At 36.9% G+C, this 25047-nt stretch overlaps 1 protein-coding gene across 1 annotated transcript in view; it reads left to right on the top strand.

The window, feature by feature from the left end:
* Positions 1-1514: 1514 nt before the first annotated feature.
* The window catches only part of LOC104163508 (TBC1 domain family member 22A-like), a gene marked incomplete at both ends in the record, with an annotated part of 25769 nt that continues 2236 nt past the window's right edge, over positions 1515-25047 (top strand). Inside the window, 2 exons of the mRNA XM_009702536.1 lie at positions 1515-1855; positions 2588-2767. Of these exons, the coding sequence (XP_009700838.1) occupies positions 1515-1855; positions 2588-2767 (521 nt within the window). The remainder of the gene's footprint in view (positions 1856-2587; positions 2768-25047) is intronic.

The following is a 25047-nucleotide window of genomic DNA, read 5'->3' as shown; positions in this document are numbered from 1 at the left end:
CTTTTTTTTTTTTTTTTTTTTTTGAAATATAGTTTGTTTTAAGTTTTGTTAAGGACAAAGTTCTTTCTGGTTTGTTGGTAGATTTCACAGCTCCTTTGAAACCATCATTGCTGTTAAAATGTTGGTGTATGTGAGAATTTTGGGAAAATTGTATGATCCATGAAAAGCCCAAAGTGGTAAGTGCAAAAAATAGTGCTAGAAGAAGTATTGTCTTGGAAGAGGTCTTACTTCTGGTGGATTTTTTTCAAGGGCTGGTTTGAAATGGCACAAGAAGTAACCACATGGTAGTTAATTTTCAGATGATAGAGTTGAACACAGTTGAAACGTGTGACCTTGAGGACTGAAGAAAAACTAATGGGGTGTATTGGTTCAAAATATGGAGGTATAAAGAGAGAACCAGTAACAAAAACTAGAAGCTTACTGCCTGAAATGATGACTGAAGAGGAGAAAGTCCTTGCTATTTTAGACAATGATGGCAAATTGGGTGAAAGTGTGTTAGTGTTGTAGCACCTATTAGGAGAGAGATTCCCTGTAATGTGCAACAGAAACATGACTGACATTGTGCGAAGACTGTGTGAGAACTTTTTCCGATTTCCAATTCTGGCTGCCTTGCTTAACAGAGAAAAGCTGAACTAGCACAGGTGGAAAGATAGGGATGGTCAGAAAGGGCAATTAAGTTAATGACATTAACTTTTTGAGAGCAGACTGGGAAACTTGCAACTTTATGCCTTATTTAGCTGAAATCTGAAGGGAGATGTGATTGCTCTGCATTATTGTAAGTGAGAACAAGTGCCAAGTTAGGGAGGGATACTTGGTTCATCTCTCTTATCCTGTGTGTTGACAGAGGGACAAAAGGTTAGGAGCTGATTGGGTTACCCTCAGGCTAGTAACTAGAGGAAATACCCTGCCTATGAGAAAGAGCCAAGTTCTGAAGTATATCTGTACTGAAGTACCTGAATGGGGAGGAATGATAGATTTAATGAGTTTTAAGGTGAGACTTGATTTATGACAATGATTGTATTACATGATTGCTTATGATGACTTAGGAGTAGACCTGATGACTTGATTACTACTCCTGTGTTGTTATGCAGCAATTACATTGAAAGACCTGAAATCTCTACAGAAGTTCATCAAGTGAGAGAAGTGCAATATGTCCTGTCTATCTTGTAAACTATTCAGTAGTATTCCTTTTATTTGACTTTGAGGTTTGTCTTTTTTCTTGTTTGTTTGTTTCTTTAGGGTGTGTTTTTCTTTTTTTTTTAAGACAAGGGGAAGAAGGATTTGTTCAGCTTCTATTCAAAGCCAAGAAGAGTCAATGTTTACCTGCCCTTGTTCTCAGACATACTGAGCTGTATGCTATTGTGGGTGGATGTAGCAGTAACATGAGTGGAGGGAGATAAATATTTGCTACCTATATAATGTCAAGCATGAACATTTGTTCTTTGGCCCAATCCATAGTGTTTTGCTTACTCTGTTACTGATTCTCTAAATATTGTTTATTTGTTTTTGAACAGCTTGATAAAACCAGGTTCAAAGCCACCTACAACTCCAGTGAAACTAAAGAAAGTCAGCACCTTCCAAGAATTTGAAAGTAACACAAGTGATGCTTGGGATCTTGGGGATGATGATGATGAACTCTTAGCAATAGCTGCTGAAAACTTAAATACAGAAGTGGTCATGGAAACAGCTCACAAAGTAATTCAGAATCACAGCAAGCTACAAGAACAGCATAAATTTCAGGAAGAACATCTACAGGAAGAAAAACAAGTAGAATCTGCAGAGCTGACTTCAGTTGCTTGTGGTGATAATAGGCTTGTTAAATCAGTCAGTGAAGGTCATACATCGAGTTCATCAGGTATGTTAAGCAATGAAAAAGATGTTGAAAATCAAATGAGGAGAGTTGTAATATTTTCCCTTTAAGACATTAACCTGTTCCCAACCTTTTCTTAATACCATAGGAATATATTATTAATCAATATTGACTTATTTAAGGAAGATACTGTATGCCATACTAAACTGTAAAGCATGTGTGTGTGAAATACATGTATAAGGGAAGAATAATTAAATTTTCTTGTTTTCAGCCTTAATACATCCTCAGTTTTGGAAGGAAGTTGCACTATTGAATGTATTTTAATGGTTAACTGCACCAAGATGTATGCAATTAATAGTATTCCTCCTGTTGTGAAAAATTGTTATTAAAATGCTACTGTATAAAATGTATTGAAAAACTGGAGGAAACCATGCGTGTGAACTGGCAAGTTCATCCTCATGTGACCTGGTCTAAGTTTTAGGTATAAACTTTAAAGTAATCAGTTGCAATGATTTTCCAGTCCTTTTTTTTTTCTTAATGATAAGGGGGATAGAAACAGCTTTCAGTAGCACAGATTTTAGAAATCAGTTAGCGTTGCTATTAGAATGATCTCTAATTGACATGTTTTAATTGTGGAATGCTGCTTGGAAGAGGAATACTCCTCCTAAATCTGGGTCTCCAAGACAGGATTCTATTTTAAATTTATAAATTAAATTCAAGTTACTAGTAGCCTTCTCACTAGCTGAGGCTAACTATTATGTTGCTTTTTCCCTTCAGATAATGCTAGTGAAAATTCTTCCATGCAGAGATCACAGTCCCTTCCACAAACTTCCTCACTTCCCTTGGTGAGTGGAATGGCAGACTATAATACCTCAGTAACTCCTGCATTAACTGAAAGAGAAGCATCCCGATTAGACAAATTTAAGCAACTGCTTGCTGGGCCCAATACAGATCTTGGTGAGTATTTCTTATAGGAACTAAGAATTAAATCTAAATTATTCTTTAAAATTTTCTTGTTTGATGTATTTTTCTGTCTGATGGTTTGGTTGGTATCTAATCCTTTCAGCATTTAGATTGGATCTTGCAAAAGAAAGACAATAAAATTGAATGCTTATAGTATTCATGCTAGTAATAAGCAAAAGCAATTTACATACATCCTACTAATACATAGGGTATTAGATGGCTTCTTGTTCTTCTTTCTCACATTATTTCTTCCTACTGGACTAATCTCTGGAGAAAAAACAAATTATAATTAGCTGTGTTTACTGTTAATGCCTGATAACGGAACAGCATGCAGTATAAGAATGATTCTCATGCTTAGAAATGTGAGTGTGAAAAATGATGAGATGTGGAAGTATTACTGCTTGTCTACTCAGTGAGCATTCTTCATGTTCACAGATGGATACAGTAGTTCTGTGTCTCATGTGAATGCTGACAACATGTTAATATGATAACAAATGTGATGTCATAACTTGACTGTTCCCTTTGTGCACTGGATTTTACCTGCTGAATAGTAAATGTAAGTACTGAGGGTATCATAGATTCAAATGGCTTTGCATCCCCAGTGAAAATCTGGAGCAAGTAGAAATAGTACTCTGTGTTTGGAGAACTTAGCTGGTCACTTAGAAGTAGGAGTTTATGTCAAAATAATTAATAAAGAAAATGATTTTGAATTAGACCATTCAGTAAGATATCCACAGGAAACTCTTGTGGAAGGAAATAGAAACTGCATGTTAGCACTTCTTGAATTGATGCTTTCCTGCCCTGTAGTTGTCATGAGACTTCTTCAATATAATACAGTCCAAGTTGTGGATTTCTTTTTTCTTTCTGTGCTGTGTCTTATTGAGAGATTGATGCTAGCAAAGTAGAACTATGGAAATAGTGCTAACTAGATGAGACTCAACACTTCAGTGAGTTATAGGACATTCTTATAAAATGCAACTGTGAACAAACTCTGTGGTATTAAAACAAATCACATATTTTATATAAACTTGAAAATGATAGTCAAATACCACTTTTTCTCCTTTTGATCTAACAGATGCTATGAGCTATGTGATAGTGACTGACATGAAAACTGATACAACTTTTAGGAATGTTGTGATGGTAGAAATCTTTGTTATATAAGGTTATAAAGTCAGAGGGAAGACAAAGTTTAATTTAAAACTATCAATTTCACTTTTGTTGTCTAATTAGATGGGAATACTTTCCCAGTGGATCAAATCTAGGGATTTAAGTAAAATATTTTTTGAAGGGAGTGAAAGAAAATTTCCACTCTTAGAATGCTGTCACCCTGACTGTGGTGAGAGTTTAGTCAATGTTATTTATACAAACTGTGTTTGTTTTTTTCCTATTGAACTTTCTAAATCTAGCACAAAAATATACATAGGAATATGGAATATATAGTATATACCATGGCAGGGGGGTTGGAACTAGATGATCCTTAAGATCCCTTTCAACCAAACCATTCTATGATTCTATGAATGCGAAATTTGAGTATATTACGGTTGGACTTGATGATCTTTGAGGTCTCTTCCAACCATAATGATTCTATGATTCTATTCTATGATTCTATATTGCTCTTGATATCGTAAAAGTGTGAAAAATATATCTAATAAGCTCTCTATTCTTTCTTGTAGCTATCACTAAATAATGCCTTTTCTATATTTGTTTATAGGAAGCTTGTTCTTTCTCTTGTTGTACAAACTGTAATGAATACAGAATTTGAAGTTGTGTGAATTAATTTTAAGTCCAATTTTGATTTTTTTATACAAATATTTTCACTTTGGGATATATCCAGTAGCATTTCCTAATGTATCTATAAATAATACAGGATTTTTCTTAGTGAAAGAAATGAATTCTTTGTTGATGACACACAAACTCTTGATGATCATGAAGCTATGAGTAGTACATCATATGTGATGGTAGTGCTCAGACTACATTATATGTATATATTAGGGAAAGTGTGTGTATGCATATATACACATGGATTCTTGATTTATAATAACAGTAGTAGCCTGGGAAACTGTTGTGGGTTGTGTGTAGTGGTTTGATTGTTTCGCTCCTTTTTGGTTTGGTTTTTGTTGTGTGTGTGTTGTGGTGGGTGGTTTTTTTTTTATTTTCTTCAGAGAAATACTGAAAGTGGACGAAGGTAGAACTAGGTAACAGGCTCCAAGCTAAGATTTGTAGTGAGTAATGAAGGGACAGGTAGCTGTTCCGTTGCAGCTGGCCCATGCTCTTTCTGTGTGTGAGATGTGGTATGTGTGTGTCTTTGTTTTATATTAGATCCGTAGATAGTTGGGTTTTGTTTGTCATGATGAATTGAATTAGTGAGTAGTTGTCTTGGATACATTTTAGTAAATGTTTCTGTTCATTTCTGCATGTAGTAGTGTTGGTTTTGCTTGGAAGTAATAGTAGCAGAAGTAAAGTATTTCTGTTGACTTCATTTTCTTGATATAGTTTTGCAAGCTGTTGAAAGAGGTTATGTGATGAGTCCCTTCAAAGCAGTATAAAAGTAAATTAATCTGTGGAACTGAAACAGTCATGCGTGTTTTCAACTCAAGGCTTTTCTCTTATCATAATGTGAGAAATCAACAGAAACTAAGAACACAAAGTAATACAAATGACCTTGAAATCCTTTCAGTCACACTTGAAAATCATTATCCTATAAAGACAATGTAAAATGCAGTTTTAGTCTTGTATGTCAACTAAAGGTTGTGAAAGAGCGTTTTCTTTCACAAGAAAACTCTCAAAAAGATGGGTTATCCATATAAATTTGGAAGTGAAGATTATTTTAGCTGTTGAAATCCACTGCTAGATTTTGGAGTTGGGTTTGGTCCATAGATTGGATATTATGAAGTTGTAGAAATAGGTAGTTCGATGGGATTGATAGAATCTATATACTGAGCAAAAGAATATGCCAGGTGTAGACTGGGATATGAATCAGCTGGTAAATATTACGCAAATATGTATGACAGAGCCATTCTTTAAGTTTCTGTGTACGGTTTTATCCAGCAGAAGATGCTTGCGTAAACAAATAGTTGTTAGAGCAAGGTTCGATCTGAGAACATGGAATGAGGAAAGGAAGAAAAAAGAAAAACACCAGAATTCTCAGAATATGAAAGAAATAACTCTTTTAGGTTACTTTTATTTATTAATAAAGAGCCTATTTCCATGGCTCAAAAGTGCCCTTAATAGTTTTTAATATTTCGTAGATCTGAACTAATAAACTCACTCTTGTAACTTATAATTGCCCTTGTTCTGAGTCTTCCCTTAAGCCCTCCTCACATTCTTCACTTCTGTGTCCTGCAGGCTTTTTTATTGTTTGTGTGATAAACAGGTGCAAATAATATGCCTTATTTCCATTTGGCACTTTTTGACTATTGCTATGCTGTTAATACCTCTAATACAAATGGGGAAAGTATAATGTGAATTGGATGTCAAGAGTAGTTAGCTGTATGAAAAAAAAAAAAAAACAAAACCCAAACAAACCAATTGCTATGGGAATGTTACTTCCAGGAATATGATTTGTGCTGCAGGAGAGAGGTATTCAAGAGCCCTGACAATATACCTTCGAGTAGTAATATAATTCAAAGAATGGGGAGATAATCTCATAAACTTAACAGAATTACAGAATGACAGCTGCTAAACAAGCTGAACTGTGTTACGGCAAGAAATGTGGGCTGGTAGAAGGAGCCTGTTGTAAGAAGCAGTTTTTCTTGGAGAGGGACTTGAGGACTGACCCCTGTCAATTAGATCATACTGAGGTACACTGGGTGCAAATTCAGGAAGCAGGATAGGGCTGGAGATAGCAGTACAGATGTGTTGAGTAGACTGTAGGGCGTATATGTCTGCATAGCTTCTCACTCCTGGTACTGCATGCCAGGTTATTCAGAGAGAACAATTTGAGCTGGTTGTTTTGTGCAATCAACCTGTGCTTATGCTTGCTTTGAAGTCAATTTGATGTAGACTTACTTCATTTCAGGCCTTGTCTTTCCTCGTAATGGACGTTTGGTTACTGAATGAAGATGGGCTCTGTGCTTGCAGTGTCTTTTGCAAACAATTGGTTGCTTTAAGAGGAGGGCAGAGGACCGGACTTTAACAAAGCAGTGTAGGGACAGTGTGTCTGAGAAGAAATTTCACGTTCCTTCAATAGACCACTGTTTACGTATTTAAGAGGGACAGTACTTCTATGTCTATCTGTTTTCCAATTTAAGTTTAATTCTATTAAATTTGTTTTTAAGTTATGTTTTCAGTTACTTATGTTTTTAAGTAGTCTTGTACAACGTTTTAGGGAGCTGTTGTCTGTGCAAACACAACGTAAGGAAACTATGTTGGTGAAAGCAGGCTGACTTATAACAACAAACAAGTTGTCTCATACTTGTAACCTCAGCATAGCAGATGTATGATGGGTTTTGCAATATCAATTGAAAGAATAGCCTATTAAAGCACTTCCTTAACTCCCTTTTTATATTCAAATCAACTAATTTTCTGGTTTTTTATACACATGTAGCTAATGAGTATGTAATTGGATGTCAGAAACACGTTTATTTAAATCAAACAACGACCAACAGTAAACTTGGTGTACTGTGTTCTCTTGATTTATAAAGCTTAACATTGTAATGCTACTGTCATGCAACATAGCACATGTGTATCAAATTTTTTGAAGTCAAACCAGCTAATTTCTTAAGATGTGAAGTTGCTCTGCATGTTAAGGTGACTTTTCTTTCTATTTAGTCACAACGTATTCCAAGTTGAACAAAATAAGATATTGAAGTTTTAGCATACTGCCTTGGTAAAAATAATAGAAGGCTCTGTAAAAGCACTCATGAAAATGGTAAAACATTCCTATCTTAAATTCACTCTTATTGCTATATCCTGTATTCACCCTCAAAAGCTTTGTTTCATTGCACTTTTAAAAAACTCATCTATTTATCTTACTCATTCTAACAAAATCTCTAAAAAGAAAACCTTTGCAGAGAACGCCACAAGCTGTTGAGTGGGGTGCAGTCTTTTAGCCAGTCCTTTGCTACGGAAGTAGTAGATAATGTTGTGAAGTCTTACAGAACATATAAAGAATCCTTTCATTAATCTGATGGCAAAAATTAATTCCATAATTTTACAACTATTATAAACAGTATAATCTCAGATTATCTGGTAACAATAGCTACTTGCCTCTGTGTACTATAATAAAAGAATTTTAGGGTGCTTCTCTAGAAATGGAGTTTAGAAAGAACACTTATTAGATGTGTCTTTTTTGTATCACAGCAATCATCTATATTATTGCAGCAACTTGAAAAGTAGGATTTTCCTGTTTGTGTTTACATTTGTTTATACATTCTAAATGAATATTAAACCTGATTAAACAAAAGATAGTTACTATGTTTATGGTTCATAAATATAGTTGTCTGTAACAGCAGTCTGTTATGTCCTTTAAAGCTGTTTGTCAAACTGATGTTGTTGAAAAGTTTCAATAACTTTACAAAATGCATTAATTTGAAATGAACTTGATTTAATTTTGTTCCCAGCTTCATTATCTGCACTGAACTGCATAGTGATTGATCTCTGTTCCTAGTTCATCCATGTAATTTAGATTTTTTCTATTTTATTTCTCTTTTCAATTTCTATTTCTATATTCAATTTCTATTTTATTGTCTCCTGCAGTTTTGAATTCTCTGTACTTGATCCTGTTAGTGCTTATTCTTCTGCCAATTTGTTGATATATGCTATAAAGTGAATGTGTCCTACCGCTGCTTCATGTGACACGCCATTAGTCATATCTGTCTATTGTCACCAAAAGGTATCCTCTCTGATTCCTGTTCTGTTCTAGTTAGCTTGCTATCTTCAAAACATGCTTACCTTTTTCGGCTGCTAAACAAGACGTAAAAAAAGGTCAGTACTCTACCGGTAGGCTTTGGAACATCTTTTTTTTTTTTTTTTTTTTTTTTTAAAATATCTTCTGAAAGAATTCAGAGCTAAATATCTATAAATGGTTCCTTACATTAATTGATTTTTGTGGGATTAGTATTTTGTCTTCCTATTTTATATGTCTCGGTCTCATAACTTGTCATTTCATGTAATAATGAGCACTTAGTCTGATTACTGCTTTAGTAGGATGTTTCAATTTAAAGGTACTAGTGTATTACTTTTCATTGTAACTAGGTGATAATACATTCTTGAAACAATTTTGAGAGGATTTTGCATAGTTTGTCTCTGGAAGATATGTTTCTCTTCTTTTATAAAGATATCTGATTGACATAGTAGTCGTTGCACTACATAATAAGTGTTGGCATTTTTAACTAGCTTGCTCTGTACTGGACCAGTCTTTAAATTTTTTTTTTTAGTAAACTTTCTTCTCTTTCAATTTTTCCCCTCTGTTTTCTGTACCTTCTCTGATCTCAGGTTTTCATTGTTTTGTGGTGTGTGTGGGGTGTGGTTTTTTTTTTTGTGTGGTGTTTTTTTTTAAATTTCCTCTTTTATACACCTGTTTCTAGTTAAATACCAGTTAAAATGATTAATCTTGCAGTTTGGGACTGCTCTCAATCCAGTCATCGCCCCCAGCCTGTGCTGGTAGTGGTGATTGCCCTGACCCATGTGCAGGACCTTACACTTGGTTTTGCTGAACTTCCTGAGTTTTGCCTAGGCCCGCTCCTCAAGCCTATCAAGGTCCCTCTGGATGGCATCCTTTCCCTCTAGCGAATCAACTGCACCTCACAGCTTGATGTCATCTGCAGACTTACTGAGGGTGCACTCTATCCTGCTGTCCATGTCATTGATGAAGATATTAGGTAGTATTGGTCTCAGTATGGACCCTTGAGTGAGGGACACCACTTGTTACTGGTTTCCACTTGGAATTGATCCATTGACTGTAACTCTTTGGATGTGGCCATTCAGCCAATTCCTTATCCATCTAACAGTCCATCTATCAAACCCATCTCTCCAGTTTAGTGACAAGAATGTTGTGGGGGACTGTATCAAAGGCCTTACAGAAGAATTGTAGTTAGAAGCAAGTAGAAAAAAAATGTACATTTGCATTGTTTTCTTTTAGCAAGGATTTGTTAATTTTGACTTGGGTGAAAATACCTATTCCAGGAGCCTAATTCAACTTAATTCATTTAAGTTTTTTATTGCAAAAAAACCCCCCACAACCCTAAGATTGAACAGCTGCAGATCCTGTTAGCAAATAGAACAATATTCCCCATTTTCTCAGTTCTGAAAAAGGAGCATGTACCCTAAATCTTTCCCCTTTTTTTAGGTCAAGAGCTTTGGTGTTCAGGTATGACTTGATTAACGAATGGATATGGGATATTGTGGACTACACATAAGAGCCTTAGTTCTGAGCCTCTGGATTTCCTTCAGGAAATACTTGGGTATAAATTGAGAATCTCTGATTTTTGTTAATATCAATTGCAGCAGCATGGCATAGGGAGTAAAACTGTTTCTCTTTGTACTGAAGTCCACAGAGAGCATTCTAGGTTAAAACTGTTGATCTGAACACCACTTGGAAAGAAATGTGCTCTTAGCACGGTCTTTAAAACTCCCATGTTATACTCATGGCAGTAGGTTCCTTTCAGTAAGAGTGGAGTTCTGTACTAATTGTGCTAATTCTGTTTCCAAATGGGTTTGGATGTGGAGCATTACAGTGGGACTGTAAGTTCAGCTGATATGAAGTGATTACCATTTAAAAAAAAAGTCCGAAGTTATCACCTAAATTCCTGTGTACACACAAAATTACCTTGGTAGTTACCACTAACTGATAATGGGGAAAAAAAAAAAAAGGGCAAATTAGACAGCATTCTACTACAAATTACAGAATTAATTAATTAAAAGTTTTTTTTATGTCAGTTAAAGTTTTAGTAGAGTTTTTAGGAGATCATATACCCCTCATTGTACTGATTTGTGATTAGGCATTCAAAAATCATCTTTAAACCTGAGCCATGTGTTAAATAGTAAGTTTCAGAGGGATATTTTATTCTGGATGAGCTGAGAGAAAGAAACGTACTATATGATGGATTATTCTTGTAGTTTTTCTGTTGTGTTTTTTTAAATTTATTTTTCCTTGATGTGCTGTCTCCCTTTCTTTCCTGATAATACCATGAAAGCTGAACTTACACAGACACTGTGTAAAATCTGCATTATCACAGTAAAAGAGACTTGGATGAGAAGTTCAGTATTCCCTGTTAGTCATAGACTCTCTGAGGGAGCAACCTTGCCTGGGTCCCGTCATTGTGCAGATGACACAGCAGGGGAGGAACTTACTAAGAATGTCACCAACAAGGCTATTGAGAACTCAACTTTCTATGGACCCTGAAGCTTTTGAACATCAAGATTAGCAATATGCATGTTGTAACGAGTGGCACATCCTGCTTATAAGTCAGTTTACCAAGGCTCAGGGAAGTATAATTCATCCTATATGTTTTCTTGCTACCATCTCTTCCATTGTTAAGAAAAATAGAAAGTCATAGTTATTTACTTCATTAGCAGGAAGTCTGGAACTGGAAGATATAGATAAAAAATATATGTAAAGCAGGTATTGTCTGGGAAGATAAGCACAATGGAGCATATTTCACTGTGTATGTTTGTGCTATCCTGCCTTTCCAATACTGATTTTTGGTTAGATACACCCTCACATGTGTTTTAGCAATAATGGATAACTACTCTGGAGATGTAATGTGTGTTCACAGTTAACTGACAAAACCTTATGTAGATTAGAGGTTATGGGCTAGCCTTTTACATGAATTTGATCTAACCGTGGTGGGAAATTAGGGAAAAGCTTTCAACCTCTATCCTGAATGTTTAAAAAAATTGTAGCTCTAAGTGTTTTAATTGGGTCTTTACTCCAAGGATTGTATTGGAAATACTGTTTTCAGTTTAGGTATAGATGAGATTCTTTGACAGCCAGGTGTTTGTTCGTGGCTGCTGACAATTAAAATAAGAGTAAAAGGATTTCTCATTGTACATACTAGCATTTTTTCATTTTTTGTGAACTGTGAGCCCAGTTCAGCTTCTCTACCTCCCTTTAGTGCTTGACCACAAACTGAAATTCAGGCTTGTTTCCTGTCATTCCAAATCCATGAAACATTTAGGAGGAAGGCACTACAGTCCCAGTAGTCTTCTCTATTTGAGTTGGTCAGCAGACATTAGCTCTCCTTAGAGGCAGGAAATGCTAAAATATCAGATGCCTGAAAGTGGCATGGAATTCACTATATTAAAACAAACAGAAAGAGCCAAATTCAGTAGCTGAAAGACCATCTCTAAGCTATTTTGGATAACCAAGTCAATTCATTCATTTTGCAAGATTGCCTGCTTTTTTATCTGACTTTCCCAAGCTCAACTTTGAATGCATACGGAAGAAGTGATCTAGGAGCAGAACTATAGCTCATTAGGTGTATTCCATGTGAAATTCTATGACTGATCAGGATCCTCTTTATCAGCAGCTTTCCTCTTAAGCCAAAGATATTGAGGGAAGTTCTAAAAAGAAAGTCTTTTTATTTACCACATAAGAAAAACAGCGTACATTGTAGATAGAATTACTGGTTTTATGTGGTGGTGTTTTTTTTTTTTTGTTAATGGGGGAAGCTCTCTAGTACTAGTTCTTGTGAATAATTGCGTGAATTTTGTGGCTCAGTAATCTAGACATGTATATATTAATCCTGATTACTTTAGTTGTGCCTTTCTTGTGCTGTAGTTTCACTATGAAAGACGAGTGTCAGATTGCGTTTTTGAATGTAGATATTGCAGTAGTGGTTTTTAAAGTCTGTTTTGTAGGAGTCTAATGAAGTGCCTAACAGAGCTATTACTCATTTTGGAAACCAGTTGCTATGGTTGCCATAGTAATAACAAGCCTGCTATTAAAGCTATTTTCTATATGTACTGCCTGTATTATGACATGCTGTTGGGGGAGCTGCAGTTCTGTGCATCTATGCTTTGGAAAGAATTTTCCAGCTTTGTATAGTTAGCTTATCCAAGGAATTTGTTATAGAAACATGAAACATGTAAATCTAGTTTATCATATCTATCGTGAAGTTGTTCATGCAGGCCATCACTTCATGTAGCCATTTACAGTAATCTCAATGAAATAACAGCTGTATCAAAAATGAATAATGCATACAGAGAAATTTTGAACTCTTTTAATATTTCTTAGTTTTTATTTTTTTAACTGATAGAATGATGAGCTTGTAGTTCCAAGAAAAATACTTGCAGATGTGGTTGTTTCCCCTCGTATGTTTTAGGTGTAATGGGTAATAGCTCTAGTAATAGCTCGTGGGGTTAGAAAGCTGGTAAATTAATGACATGTTTTCTTTGTAAAATCCCTCATGAAATATTCATGGAATATGAAGAATCTTTAAATTTACTGCAGTAAAAGGATACTGTCCTAAGATTTTTTTAGAATAATTGCTTTAAACTTTTTCTTCAGAGAGAAGTGTATATCTGAATGTGTTGTAGTAAACCAAATAAAGCATTTTTTCCAAAATTAAATTTATTGTATCAATTAGAAGCATTTACATACCATATTATCCCTTCATAATAAGATATCCTAACCCAACAATGTTTCTGCAAAAAATAAATACTGTTTCCTAAGCAGAAGTGACAGTTGGCTAGTGCTAACAAATGGAGGTATTTTTGGTCTCAAATCTATGGGGATTTATAAATATTTTCACACTTATTGGTCACAGAATTATCTAAAATAATGAGACAATTGAAAGACAGAGTAGCAATTGGGGTTCAAAGTGTTGCTTCAGAAAGTATCGTTTCAATCTGGGACAGTTTATAGACAAAGTTTTACAAATACTGCTTTTGGATCTGGCTAATTTCAGCTCTGAATCAGTAGGTTAAACTTAATTCTGTGCTTGGATTTTTAACAAGTGATCATGTGTGTGATAATGTTTTACAACTGCTCGCTTTCAAAATAATTGTTCTGGAATTTTAAGAAAATGTTACTTATATTGAAGTAAGGATATTTTTACAGTACTATCTTGATTGAGGATGTTTGTCTGATTTGTAGGTGGCATTAAAACTCCTTTGTAGAAATCCTGTGCTGGGGAGCATGTTCTCCAGCTTGTAACTAGGACATCTAATTCCTTGGGAAATCTACATTTTTTAGTATAATGATAATAAATTGAAATTATGCTTTGACTACAGAGAATGTGTCATTTCAACCAATGACAAATAGTTTAATGGTTAACTAGATATTAAATAGAGGACAAGTTTCAAATATAAGTGCAAGTACATTTCCTTAGTACTCTCAAAGTCTTGGTTGAGGATGGATTTCTTATGATGCCTTGATTTAAAGTGTTGAAAACTAGGGGGTAGATGTATACAGGCAAATATGTTTTTGCAACACAATGATTTCCAAGTTTGAAACCTTCACACCTGTACTTCTATACTGCTACGTTCTATGCAAAAAAAACTAATAAACTTCCTGAGTAGCTGGAGTCTCTTTATACCCTACACAGCAGAAATGTGGTAGCTTTAGATTTGTTCTTTATATTCCCTTAATGTCATTCTTTCCTGTTTGGCTTTGTTAGAAACAAAATCGAAAGCACTGTAATAGCCAAGAACTACTTTGGGAAAAAAGGCATGTCCATGGCATCATGGGTATAGAAATGCTGTGAATATTAAAAAAAAAAACAAAACACAACAAAACAACAAACCAAAAATACAAACCAAACAAAAAACAAAACAAAAAACCCCCAAAACGCAAAAACCCCCAAACTCAACCAAACATCAAAATAAAACCAAAAACCCCAAATAAAAAAAAGCCCCCAACACTTTAATAATGCAAGTCTTTTCTTCAGAACTGTTGTGAGAGGCTGTCAGCTCAGCCAAAACACTGTTGTGAATGAAAACAGGGCATAATAAAACTGAAGTTCAGATGAGCATTTATTTGGAAGAAAAACTAAAATTCAGCCTTTTTTGGTGTAAAGCATTAATCGTTCCTACTGCTGTGTAAACATTTACAGAAATCAATGTAGAGGAAATCAGTATTTAACAAATTCTTATGTTTTCCTCAATTGTAGATGCATTTGGATAGGTGCTTTAGGAATGTTCCCCTCAAAGAAGTAATATCAATTGGATTTTGTATTCATCCTTTGCCTTAATTATCAACAATAATAGAGGAGTAAAAATGTTTCAGAAATTAAATATAACCTGCACCTAGATTCTTCATTTTGACCATTGGATGCTTTTTCTGCGTTTGCTGTATAGACTAAGTTTTTTTGATGGTTCTTTCATATTCTGCTGATCTTCCTTACTAGAGACGAACTGGAATAGGAGTAGAGTGCTTAGGTGTTAATGATGAGAGAAAGGCCCTAGTTATACCTTGACTTGTTGAAAATTGATCAGGGAAGGCTTGCATTGTGTATTAAAAGCAAGTAATATTTTTGTACTAAATGCTATAACATATAGTATATACTGTCATTTTAGTATAAAGTTTAGTATAACATCCAAATAAGGGAAATTAAATAAAGAACTTGAACTTCAAAGGCTAACTGTAAGAGTCAAGAGTATTGTAAGAGCTGGAGTATTTTGGTATGTGTACGGCTCTAGCTGCATCATTGGACTCTGTCTTTCAATTTACCTGCTTCATCTTAGCAAGTTGTTTTTGGCATTCATCATTTTGTTTTGTGAATCCATTTAAATAGTCAAACATGTTAGGGAGGGAAAAGGAAAGGAAATGAAAGCTTCTGCTAGTGGACGGGTTGAAGAGATAACAAATTCCCAATGTAGAAAGCTGTCAGAAGTTATAAAAGTAGTGCTTCTTTTTTCAGCCTCTCTCTCTTTCTCTGCCCCCTCTCTGTGAAGAGGTAGCATCTGTGGATGTAGGTGAGAACTTTTCAGTCTCTTTGAAGCTGTGAGGTGGGTTCCAGGTTTCGAGCTTCTGTGGCTGTCGGGAGCCACGTGGGGCTGGTGACAGCTTTCAATGCCAGACACTCAGGCATGCGCAGATCAGCACAAGGCATACTTCTTTCTTGATTGCCAGGAAGGATTCAGTATTGGATGTTGTGTGAGCTCACATTGTGTCCTGATTTTCATCATGTCAAGGCTGTTTATAAGAGCAGCATATCATACCTGTTTTCTAATGATGTTTTGTCAAGTGTCTCATTTGCTTCTCTTTCTTGGAAAGATGCTGTTTTTAGAGGTGTAACCAAATACGTTCTTCTTTGTGTGACATCTCTGTGGGTTTATTTGCTCGTAAGCTTCTGACCTCTGGCAGGCATTTCATATGGTTTTAGTGGCTCTTTTGTGTTCTCAACAAATTAATTTATAACTATTTGTTCCCTTGAGCATGCAGTGTGTTACATATGGCCCAGTATGGAACTTTTTAGGTTTTCTTTTTTTTTGAAAAACAGGTATTTATTATATAATATGGAGAAAATTCAGCCTTAAATGGATTTTCTATTACAAGATACTGTAGGATATGGACGTACTTAGCACTTCTTTGTGGGAAAGTCAAATATTCAGTAGGAAACATGGGAGGAAAAGGGAAGAACCAGGTGTTTAAAAGAAAAGCTAATGAAAATTTTATTAAAAAAAAAGATATTGTAGCAACTTACAGACTAGAACTTGCACAGGCAGTGGAAGCAGGGACAGACATCCTGGGAAGAGTATAGGCACGCTACTTGGTTGTGTAGGGATAGGATCAGGAAGGCCAAGGAGCGACTGGAGCTGAACTTGGCAAGGGATGCAAAGAATAATAAGAAGAGCTTCTACAGGTGTGTCAACCAAAAAGAGAAGGTTAAAGAAAGCATAAACCCCTGGTGAACAAGACTGGCAAACTGATAGGAATGGACAAGGAGGAGGCTGTGCGGGACTTGGCAACTTTTTTTGCCTCAGTCTTCACTGGCAACCTTTCTTCCCAGGCCTCTGAAGTGGATGGACCACAAGACAGGGACTCATGGAGCGAAGTCCCTCCTGCTGTAAGAGAAGATCAGATTCGTGACCACCTGAGGAACCTGAACATACATAAGCCTATGGGACCTGACAAGATGTCCCAAGGGAACTGGCTGATGTAGTTGCCAAGCCCCTCTCCATGATATTTGAAAAGTCATGGCAATCAGGTGAAGTCCCGGGTGACTGGAAAAAGGGAAACATTGCACCCATTTTTTAAAAAGAGTAGAAAAGAGGACCCTGGGAACTACTGACCTGCCACCCTCACCTCTGTGCTCAGGCAGATCATGGAACAGATCCTCCTAGAAGCTATGCTAGGGCACATGGAGGACGGGAGGTAATTTGAGACAGCTAGCACAACTTCACCAAGGGCAAGTCCTGCCTGACCAGCCTCGTGGCCTGCTATGGTGGAGTGACTACATCAGTGGACAAGGGAAGAGCTGCAAATGCCGTCTATCTGGACTTCTGTAAGGCCTTTGTCATGGTTCCCCATAGCATCCTTCTCTCTAAATTGGAAAGATATGGATGGACTGTGTGGTGGATGAAGAATTGGTTGGATGGTTGCATCCCGAGGGTAGTGGTCCAAGGCTCCATGGCCTTGGCAATCAGGTGAAGTCCCGGGTGACTGGAAAAAGGGAAACATTGCACCCATTTTTTAAAAAGAGTAGAAAAGAGGACCCTGGGAACTACTGACCTGCCACCCTCACCTCTGTGCTCAGGCAGATCATGGAACAGATCCTCCTAGAAGCTATGCTAGGGCACATGGAGGACGGGAGGTAATTTGAGACAGCTAGCACAACTTCACCAAGGGCAAGTCCTGCCTGACCAGCCTCGTGGCCTGCTATGGTGGAGTGACTACATCAGTGGACAAGGGAAGAGCTGCAAATGCCGTCTATCTGGACTTCTGTAAGGCCTTTGTCATGGTTCCCCATAGCATCCTTCTCTCTAAATTGGAAAGATATGGATGGACTGTGTGGTGGATGAAGAATTGGTTGGATGGTTGCATCCAGAGGGTAGTGGTCAACGGCTCAATGTCTGGATGGAGATCGGTGACAAGTGGTGCCCCTCAGGTGTCTGTATTAGGACCAGTACTGTTTAATATCTTCATCAACGACATAGACAGTGGCTTTGAGTGCACCCTCAGCAAAGGACAGATGACACCAAGATGAATGGTGTGGTTGTCATGCCTGAGGGACAGGATGCTATCCAGAGGGACCTGGACGAGCTTGGGAAGTGGGCTTGTGTGAATCTTAGGAGGTTCGACAAGGCCAAGTGCAAGGTCCTGCACATGGGTTGGGGCAATCCCCAGTATCAATACAGGCTGGCAGATGAGTGGATTGAGAGGAACCAACCGTATCCTGGGCTGCATCAAAAGCAATGTGTCCAGCAGGTCAAGGGAGGGAATTCTCCTTCTCTACTCTGCTCTGCTGAGACTCCCCCCTGCAGTACTGCCTCAGCATTGGGGTCGTCAGCACGGGAAAGACTTGGAGCTCTTCAAGCAGGTCCAGGGGAGGGTGTTGTGTTAAAGGGTAATGAAATTTAGCAGAAAATAAACCCTCCTGCATTCCAGCTTGTCCTCAAATATTGGAGGGGCTGGGGGTGGCTGGGCTTAGATTCTGAGTGATACCCAATATAGCACTATAAGTCTGGTCACATTCAATAGCCAATTTGGCGTTATATTGAACTAGCACAACTATGGATGCACAAATAGTGCAATACACTGTAAGTCTAGTCATGTTCTGTGAACCATGCACAAGTAGTGGAGTTTATTGAAGCAACAGATACAGATTCTTACAGATTGCCAGTGATAAATATACTGTCTGCCAAAGTGCGTGTGGGTACCAGAAATATATGTAAAGTGCACGATGACTATCTAGCACTAGAAATACAATAACAAATACAAGCTTGTTTTCTAAGTTTCCTGGGGAAGCACTTGGTATAATCAAGTGTTTGATTATACCTTACCCAATAGACATCCCTGTAGGGGAGGGAGAGTGATCCAGCCCGTTGACTGATCCCGGGAGTCTGCAATAGTATCTTCCCCAACTTTCCCCCTCTCCTTAGGGCATGTTATACTTTTATACTTTTTTCCTACGTTTAGGTGGAGCTTGGGTGATCCTAGTCATGCATATTTTTGTTACTGATTGGTGTAAACTTTTGGTGTGTTGACCCTAAAGGATGCAGGGCAGGTTGCTTAGGGAAGCATCGCAGAGCAGATTTCTTACATGCCAACTGCATTCCACCCTGAATGTTTCCTTAGTTCTATATGTGGTTATAACTTTAGTCTCAATATAGTTCCAATAACTTACCCCCCCCAGGCAATTACTCCACAGGCGGCCATGAAGATGATTAGAGTGCTGGAGCACCTCTCCTATGAAGAAGGGCTGAGAGAGTTGGGGTTGTTCAGTCTGGAGAAGAGAAGGCTCTGGGGAAACCTTATAGCAGCCTTCCAGTACCTAAAGAGGGCTTGTAAGAAAGATGGGGGAAAAACTTTTTAGTAGGTCCTGTAGTGATAGGACAAGGAGTAATGCTTTTAAACTAAAAGAGGGTAGATTCAGACTCGGTAGAAGGAAGAAAATTTTTTTAAGATGAGCATTGTGAGACAGTGGAAGAGGTCGCCTAGAGAAGCTGTGGCTGCCCTGTCTCTGGAAGTGTTCAAGACCAGGTTGGATGGGGCTTTGAGCAACCTGGTCGAGTGGTAGGTGCTTCTGCTCATTGTAGGGGGCGTTGGACTAGATGACCTTTAAAGGTCCCTTTCAATCCAAGCGATTTTATGATTTGATGAACTTAGTATTTTAATTTTGACATAAAAATGTCAGAATGATTTCACCCCCCTCTCAAGGTAACCTGAGAACTTGAACGCAAGTATTTCAATTACATGTTATCATTTGATTTTATGAAGTGATCTGGTGGGTCACTTACTAGAATAAAGCACATCTTAAAAACAGTAATAGATACACTTACTGTAAAAGTTAGGCATGTATTTCAAATAAAATGTACATGTAATTCATATATCTTAACAGTATTATTAGAACTTAGCTTCACTGACAATCTTTTATGTATATCTAAAATGGTACTATGTATATATGCTTCAATTGATTCTTGTCTGTCTTGTCACCAGAAGTATTTTTATTTTATGCTATAGCAGTGTTAGACTAAGTCTTCTAGGAGTGACTTTTTTCCTGCTTTTATAACTGTTGTTGGGAAGGGCAGGGTTCTTTTTTTTTTTTTTTTTTTCCCCTCTGTTTTGGCATTGAACCATCAGAGGGAAGTGTAATGTGAATTGGTGCTTTAACAATAGCTATATGCAAGGGTCAGACCATATGCTTTTGGGGTGATAATCATGAAAGCTTGCTACTACACCTAATAAGAGTTCTTGCATAGCCTCTTTCAGTTGTCATGTATGCTGTTTGTCACTGACAAAATACTAGTTGAACTCACTGTAGGGAGAAGTTAGGACCAGAATTTTATATGATTTTTGGAGTAGTCTGAGATGCTGGAATTTGGAGGACTGTGGTATGGGACAGCAGTCAGTGTTGGTGCAGAAATGGAATTATCACATACACAGGACTAATGGTTTGTGATAGAATTGACTCTCAGATGTGCAATCATCTGTATTGAAAGCAATTACCGTACCACTTATGAAAGCAAAACCAGAAACAAAAACCTTGAGAAAGTTCAGAAGGATCCTGTATGACATGATGACAGAGTAGAAGAGGTTATTAAATACAATGCAGAAGGTAAAGTTCTGTGTCAGATAAGGAGAGTAGAACAGAATATAAATGCTGTCTGGCTAAATGCGTGGTATTATTTCTAAAAAAGAGTTTGAGAAACAACTTTCAAAAGGTATAAAAACTGGTGTGAAATGCTTTTTCTCAAATATATCAGGAGAAGGAACATTGTCAAAGATCCTGTAGGCCCAGCAGACAATCTGGATATAAAAAGAGCACTCGGAGATAATAATGCTCTGGCAGAGGAACATTAATAATTATTTAACTTGTGTTCAACATGGAAGTATGTAGGGATGTATTCACTCCCCAAACTTACGTTATGGAGAATTAGTCAGAGAATCTGTTTCAAATATGTGCATGTTGTAAAACAAAAGTGTTTTGCCCTTGATGTACATTTCTACTTCCCTGTCCAGTGCTGAGATTTTTTTTCCCAGAAAACAGTCCTTTGAAACCCAGTCCCATGTGATATGTACGTTATTGTTTGGAATGGCACAGCAGACCAAGCTATCACTAATTAGAGGAAATGTATGCTTGTTGCAGAATAGTGCCAGGAATGAAAACTGGTTTCTCTTGAAACTTGCTGAAATAAAACATTATTCCTCCTTTCTCTTTAATTTTTGAAGAATGACTTCTTAGTTCAGTGAGTGCTACAAGTAATTGTTTATATTTAGCCTAGAAGCAGAGGTTTCATTTGTAATAGTGACATAATTTAAATTCTCTGTCAAAACTGTCTTTGCTTGGTCCTGAACATAGAAGGAAAGCTCAGCTGCATCACAGGATAGAAAGTTTTACTAGAATAAGCTATATTCCAATTTGTTTGCATCGTTCCTATTTTTGGCCTTAAATGAGTTACTTAAGAGTAAGTGGAAATAATCCTTTTTCTTTGTTTTCACTTCAGTAGTGTCTGTCTGCTCTTCTTGGAAACTCTCCTTAACGAAGCCTGTTTCTGTTCAGCTGTGGTCCATACTCTAGCTTTGCTGTGTGTCATGGCAGAGCGGTTTACATGTTGTTTTTTTTTTGCCCTGCATATTGTTGAGTTTTCTTCAGAATCCATTATTGCCTTTTTTCCATTGTTCATGACTTCCCATAGCTCTTTGACTTCAAAACTGCTTTTTGTTTTCTGTCCTCGGTGTATCGGCAGCCAGTCTCTCTGCTGTTGCACTTAATGCATCTCTGTGCCCAAACCTAGGTTTTTATCGTGAATGGACAATCATAGGCACTATTTCCTATTTAGTATCGGTGAAATTCAGGAGTCAGTTATTTAATATCAGAGAATTTCAGTTGCTTATTACATCTCTTTCCCATTGAATCTCTTATGTTTGCAGTGATGGCATACTCATGATGAGCTATATTTGTTGTGCCAGCCTGTAATATGTAGTTCAAATTAAACTTCACCCTCTCTCTTAATCAGTGTTTATAGTCTGCACAAGTTCTGCTTTCATTGTTTTTTGAGACTTCGGTTCACACTGAACTCTAGTAGTATCGTATTTTCCTGTTACTGATCTTTTGGTCATCCTATATTCTTAGAGTGCCTATCAACTCCTTGAGATGAAGAAAAAGGGAGGAATTTGTTGGGATACTGCCAAATTCCTTGGAATCATATATATAAGCATGCTTTCGTGCTTCCTCCATCCATGCATATTTAGTGTGCAGAAGTACTGTGAGCTTCGTAATGTTTTTTGAAAGCATATGCTGCTACTTGTTATATCTTGCTTAGACTCTAATATATTATGACTCCTTTCCTGATTTTTGATATACTGTATACCCTTCATGTGTATCTCAAAAAGCCCTGGAGGAATAATATATTTCTGTAGTAAGTTGTGAAGTGAGACAAAAATGTTATTTCATTTTTACAATAGAGAGATGTAATAGAAATAATGGTTCTATTCAATAACTTTCAAGCTGATGGTTAAAAACACATGGATTTTATAATATAGAATGAGAACTACTGTAACATTACATATGGTATCTACTTGCTTCAGAAGATAAAATACCTTTCTAGAGTGGGACAAATCTTTTAAAAAGAGACTATAATAAAAGAATAATCATGTTTACAAATGCAAACAAATTTGAAATTTTTAAAAGTTAGTGGGTAAGCAGAGTAACTATACGTCATGACAGCATAATTGCTTAAGTTACAAAATTAATTTAGAAATAACTTGGTTAGAATTAATTTGATACTTGGGGTTAGAATTAATTTGATAAATTTGCTTTTGTTAAAGTTGATAAAAAGCATTCTTTCAACAAAAACTTCAAGGTAAGATTGTCTTGTGAGAAGTTGTTATAGCAGGACGACTATGTTCTGAGTTAACTAAAACTAATGAAGACCATATAAAAAAACCTGCAAAACTTGTCTAGACTTCATTTTTAGAAACCCTATCAGCAGTCTGGTATTTGTAAGTTAACAATAGAAAATAGCTCAAGCTGTAGGGAGGTAATGTGACATCAGAATAATTGCATTAAAGCATGTATTTTGTCTTTAATGGTTCTGGTGTATTTAAATGTAGTTTGGTGATATAGTGATCCTCTGTAATAGCTTGTCATTGTGAAACTGAATGGAATTTTGTTTTTCTGATGGCAGTTCTTGTTACAGGCTTTAGATTATAGAAGGGTAGTGAACATTTGGACTTTATGTGATTATTTTTTTCCTTCTCTAATGCACGTTCTTGCATCTTAATTTTTAAGGCATCTGTGATGCAAAAAGTTGTAGTTAAATTTATTACAGTTTGGTATAAGTAAGAAAGCAAGGGAGCATCATCTCTGGGATTATTCTGAGATAAAGAACAAAAATCAAGTTCCTTTGAAAACATTTTAAGTAAGTATTTAGATGTTTTTTTAAACTACAGTTCTGTTTTAAAGATGGTACTTCTCTTTAGTTAACAATTCAAGGTTTTCTTAACAATACAGTGAATTCTGTTTGCCAGCAATTAAGACAGGCAGGGAATTTCAGTTGATTTGAGGAAAGATACAGCTGAAATACATAGAGATGAGGGCCACAAAAGAGGAAAATCAGGAAAAAGGAAGTGTGAAGAGGGTAAAATTGATAAATGGGACTCATGAGTGATTTATAAGTAGAAAGTAGAGATTAGGAATTTACTGTTGGAAGGGATGAAGGTTTTTTGGTTTTGTAGTCATGCTACTATCAAGGAACCTTGGTATGACAGCGAACTTCATTATCGTTGCTACTATTTTGTATGTACCTCAGTAGGTGCTCCTTCTGGGGTACCTCTGCCCTTAAAGGAGAGGAAATAGAGAGTTCAGTGCCTTGCCGTATGTAGATCTTCTCTGAACTTCAAGTGTCTCTCAGTCTGCCAGTTTGGGTTTGCCTGACTGAAGCTCCCTTGTGTTTTTTGTCTTGGAGTTGGAACTGGTAAAATGAGTTTAAATTTGTTTTGGTGTGATAGTGTATGTTTTTATTTCCAGATTAAAAAGCAGGCAATAATCAGCCTTTACCAATTAATAAAGAGGGAGGGGAAGAACTGACATTACAATTTTTGTGCGAAGAATACTTGCTGTAAATGATCAGCATGTTGGATAGGAAAGGACTGTAAATAAGAAAGAAAATATAATGTGATCAGTTAGAGTGAGTGTAGTTATGTTATTAACTATGTGGCATATTTAATCTTACTGTTGTTGTAGACATGGGTAGGCTACAAGTACAAGGAAATACAAGGCTGAGAAATCTTTTGTTTGCTGGATATCAAATAAGTTCAGTATAAAATTTCAGTACTTCGTGTGTTCTTAGACTTTTTTTCCTTTAGAATTTGATATTCTTTGGTAGTCTTTGGATTACCCTAGGTATATGACTGAAATTATCTTTGGTCATGCTCATTGTGATATTCCTAAATGGTTAGGTAGTCTGCTGTTTTGGTACACTTACACAGTAAAAGGTGTCTAAATATAATTTGTATTGATAGAAAGTAACCTTATTTATGTACTCTTGCTTTAACAACTATGCTGGTTTTTGCTGGGATAGACTTAATTTTCCTCACAGTAGCCAGTATAGGACTATGTTTTGAATTTGTGCTGGAAACAGTGTTGATAAGAGAGGGATGTTTTAGTTTGTGTAAGCCCTGCTCAGCAATGAGCCAAGGCCTTTTCTGCTCCTCACCCCACCCCACCAGCGAGGAGGCTGGGGGTGCACAGGGAGTTGGGAGGGGACACAGCTGGGACAGCTGACCCCAACTGACCCAAGGGATATCCCATACTGTATGAAATTCAGAGTGATGGCATTTGTCTTCCCAAGTAACGGTTACAAATGATGGAGCCCTGCTTTCCTGGAGATGGCTGAGCTCGTGCCTGCCCATGGGGAGTGGTGAATGAATTCCTTGTTTTGCCTTGCTTGTGTGCGCAGCTTTTGGTTTATCTGTTAAACTGTCTTTCTCTCTACCCTCGAGTTTTCTCACTTTCACCCTTCTGATTCTCTCCCCCATTCTACCAGGGGGGAGTCAGTGAGCGGCTGAGTGGGGCTCAGTTACTGGCTGGGGTTAAACCACAACAACAAGGTATTGCCTTGATGTCCTTGTATTTCTTCTTTTATAGGAAAGAGATAAATTTGTTGATTAAAAGAAAAACCACACCACCCCCCCCCAACCCAAACAAAACCCAAACAGCAACAGA

The sequence above is a fragment of the Cariama cristata genome, unplaced genomic scaffold (assembly GCF_000690535.1).
Source record: "Cariama cristata isolate BGI_N322 unplaced genomic scaffold, ASM69053v1 scaffold18726, whole genome shotgun sequence".
In the NCBI taxonomy this organism is placed as follows: Eukaryota; Metazoa; Chordata; class Aves; order Cariamiformes; family Cariamidae; genus Cariama; species Cariama cristata.
The sequence above is the reverse complement of the archived record's forward strand: the minus strand, read 5'-3'. Positions and strand labels throughout refer to the sequence as shown.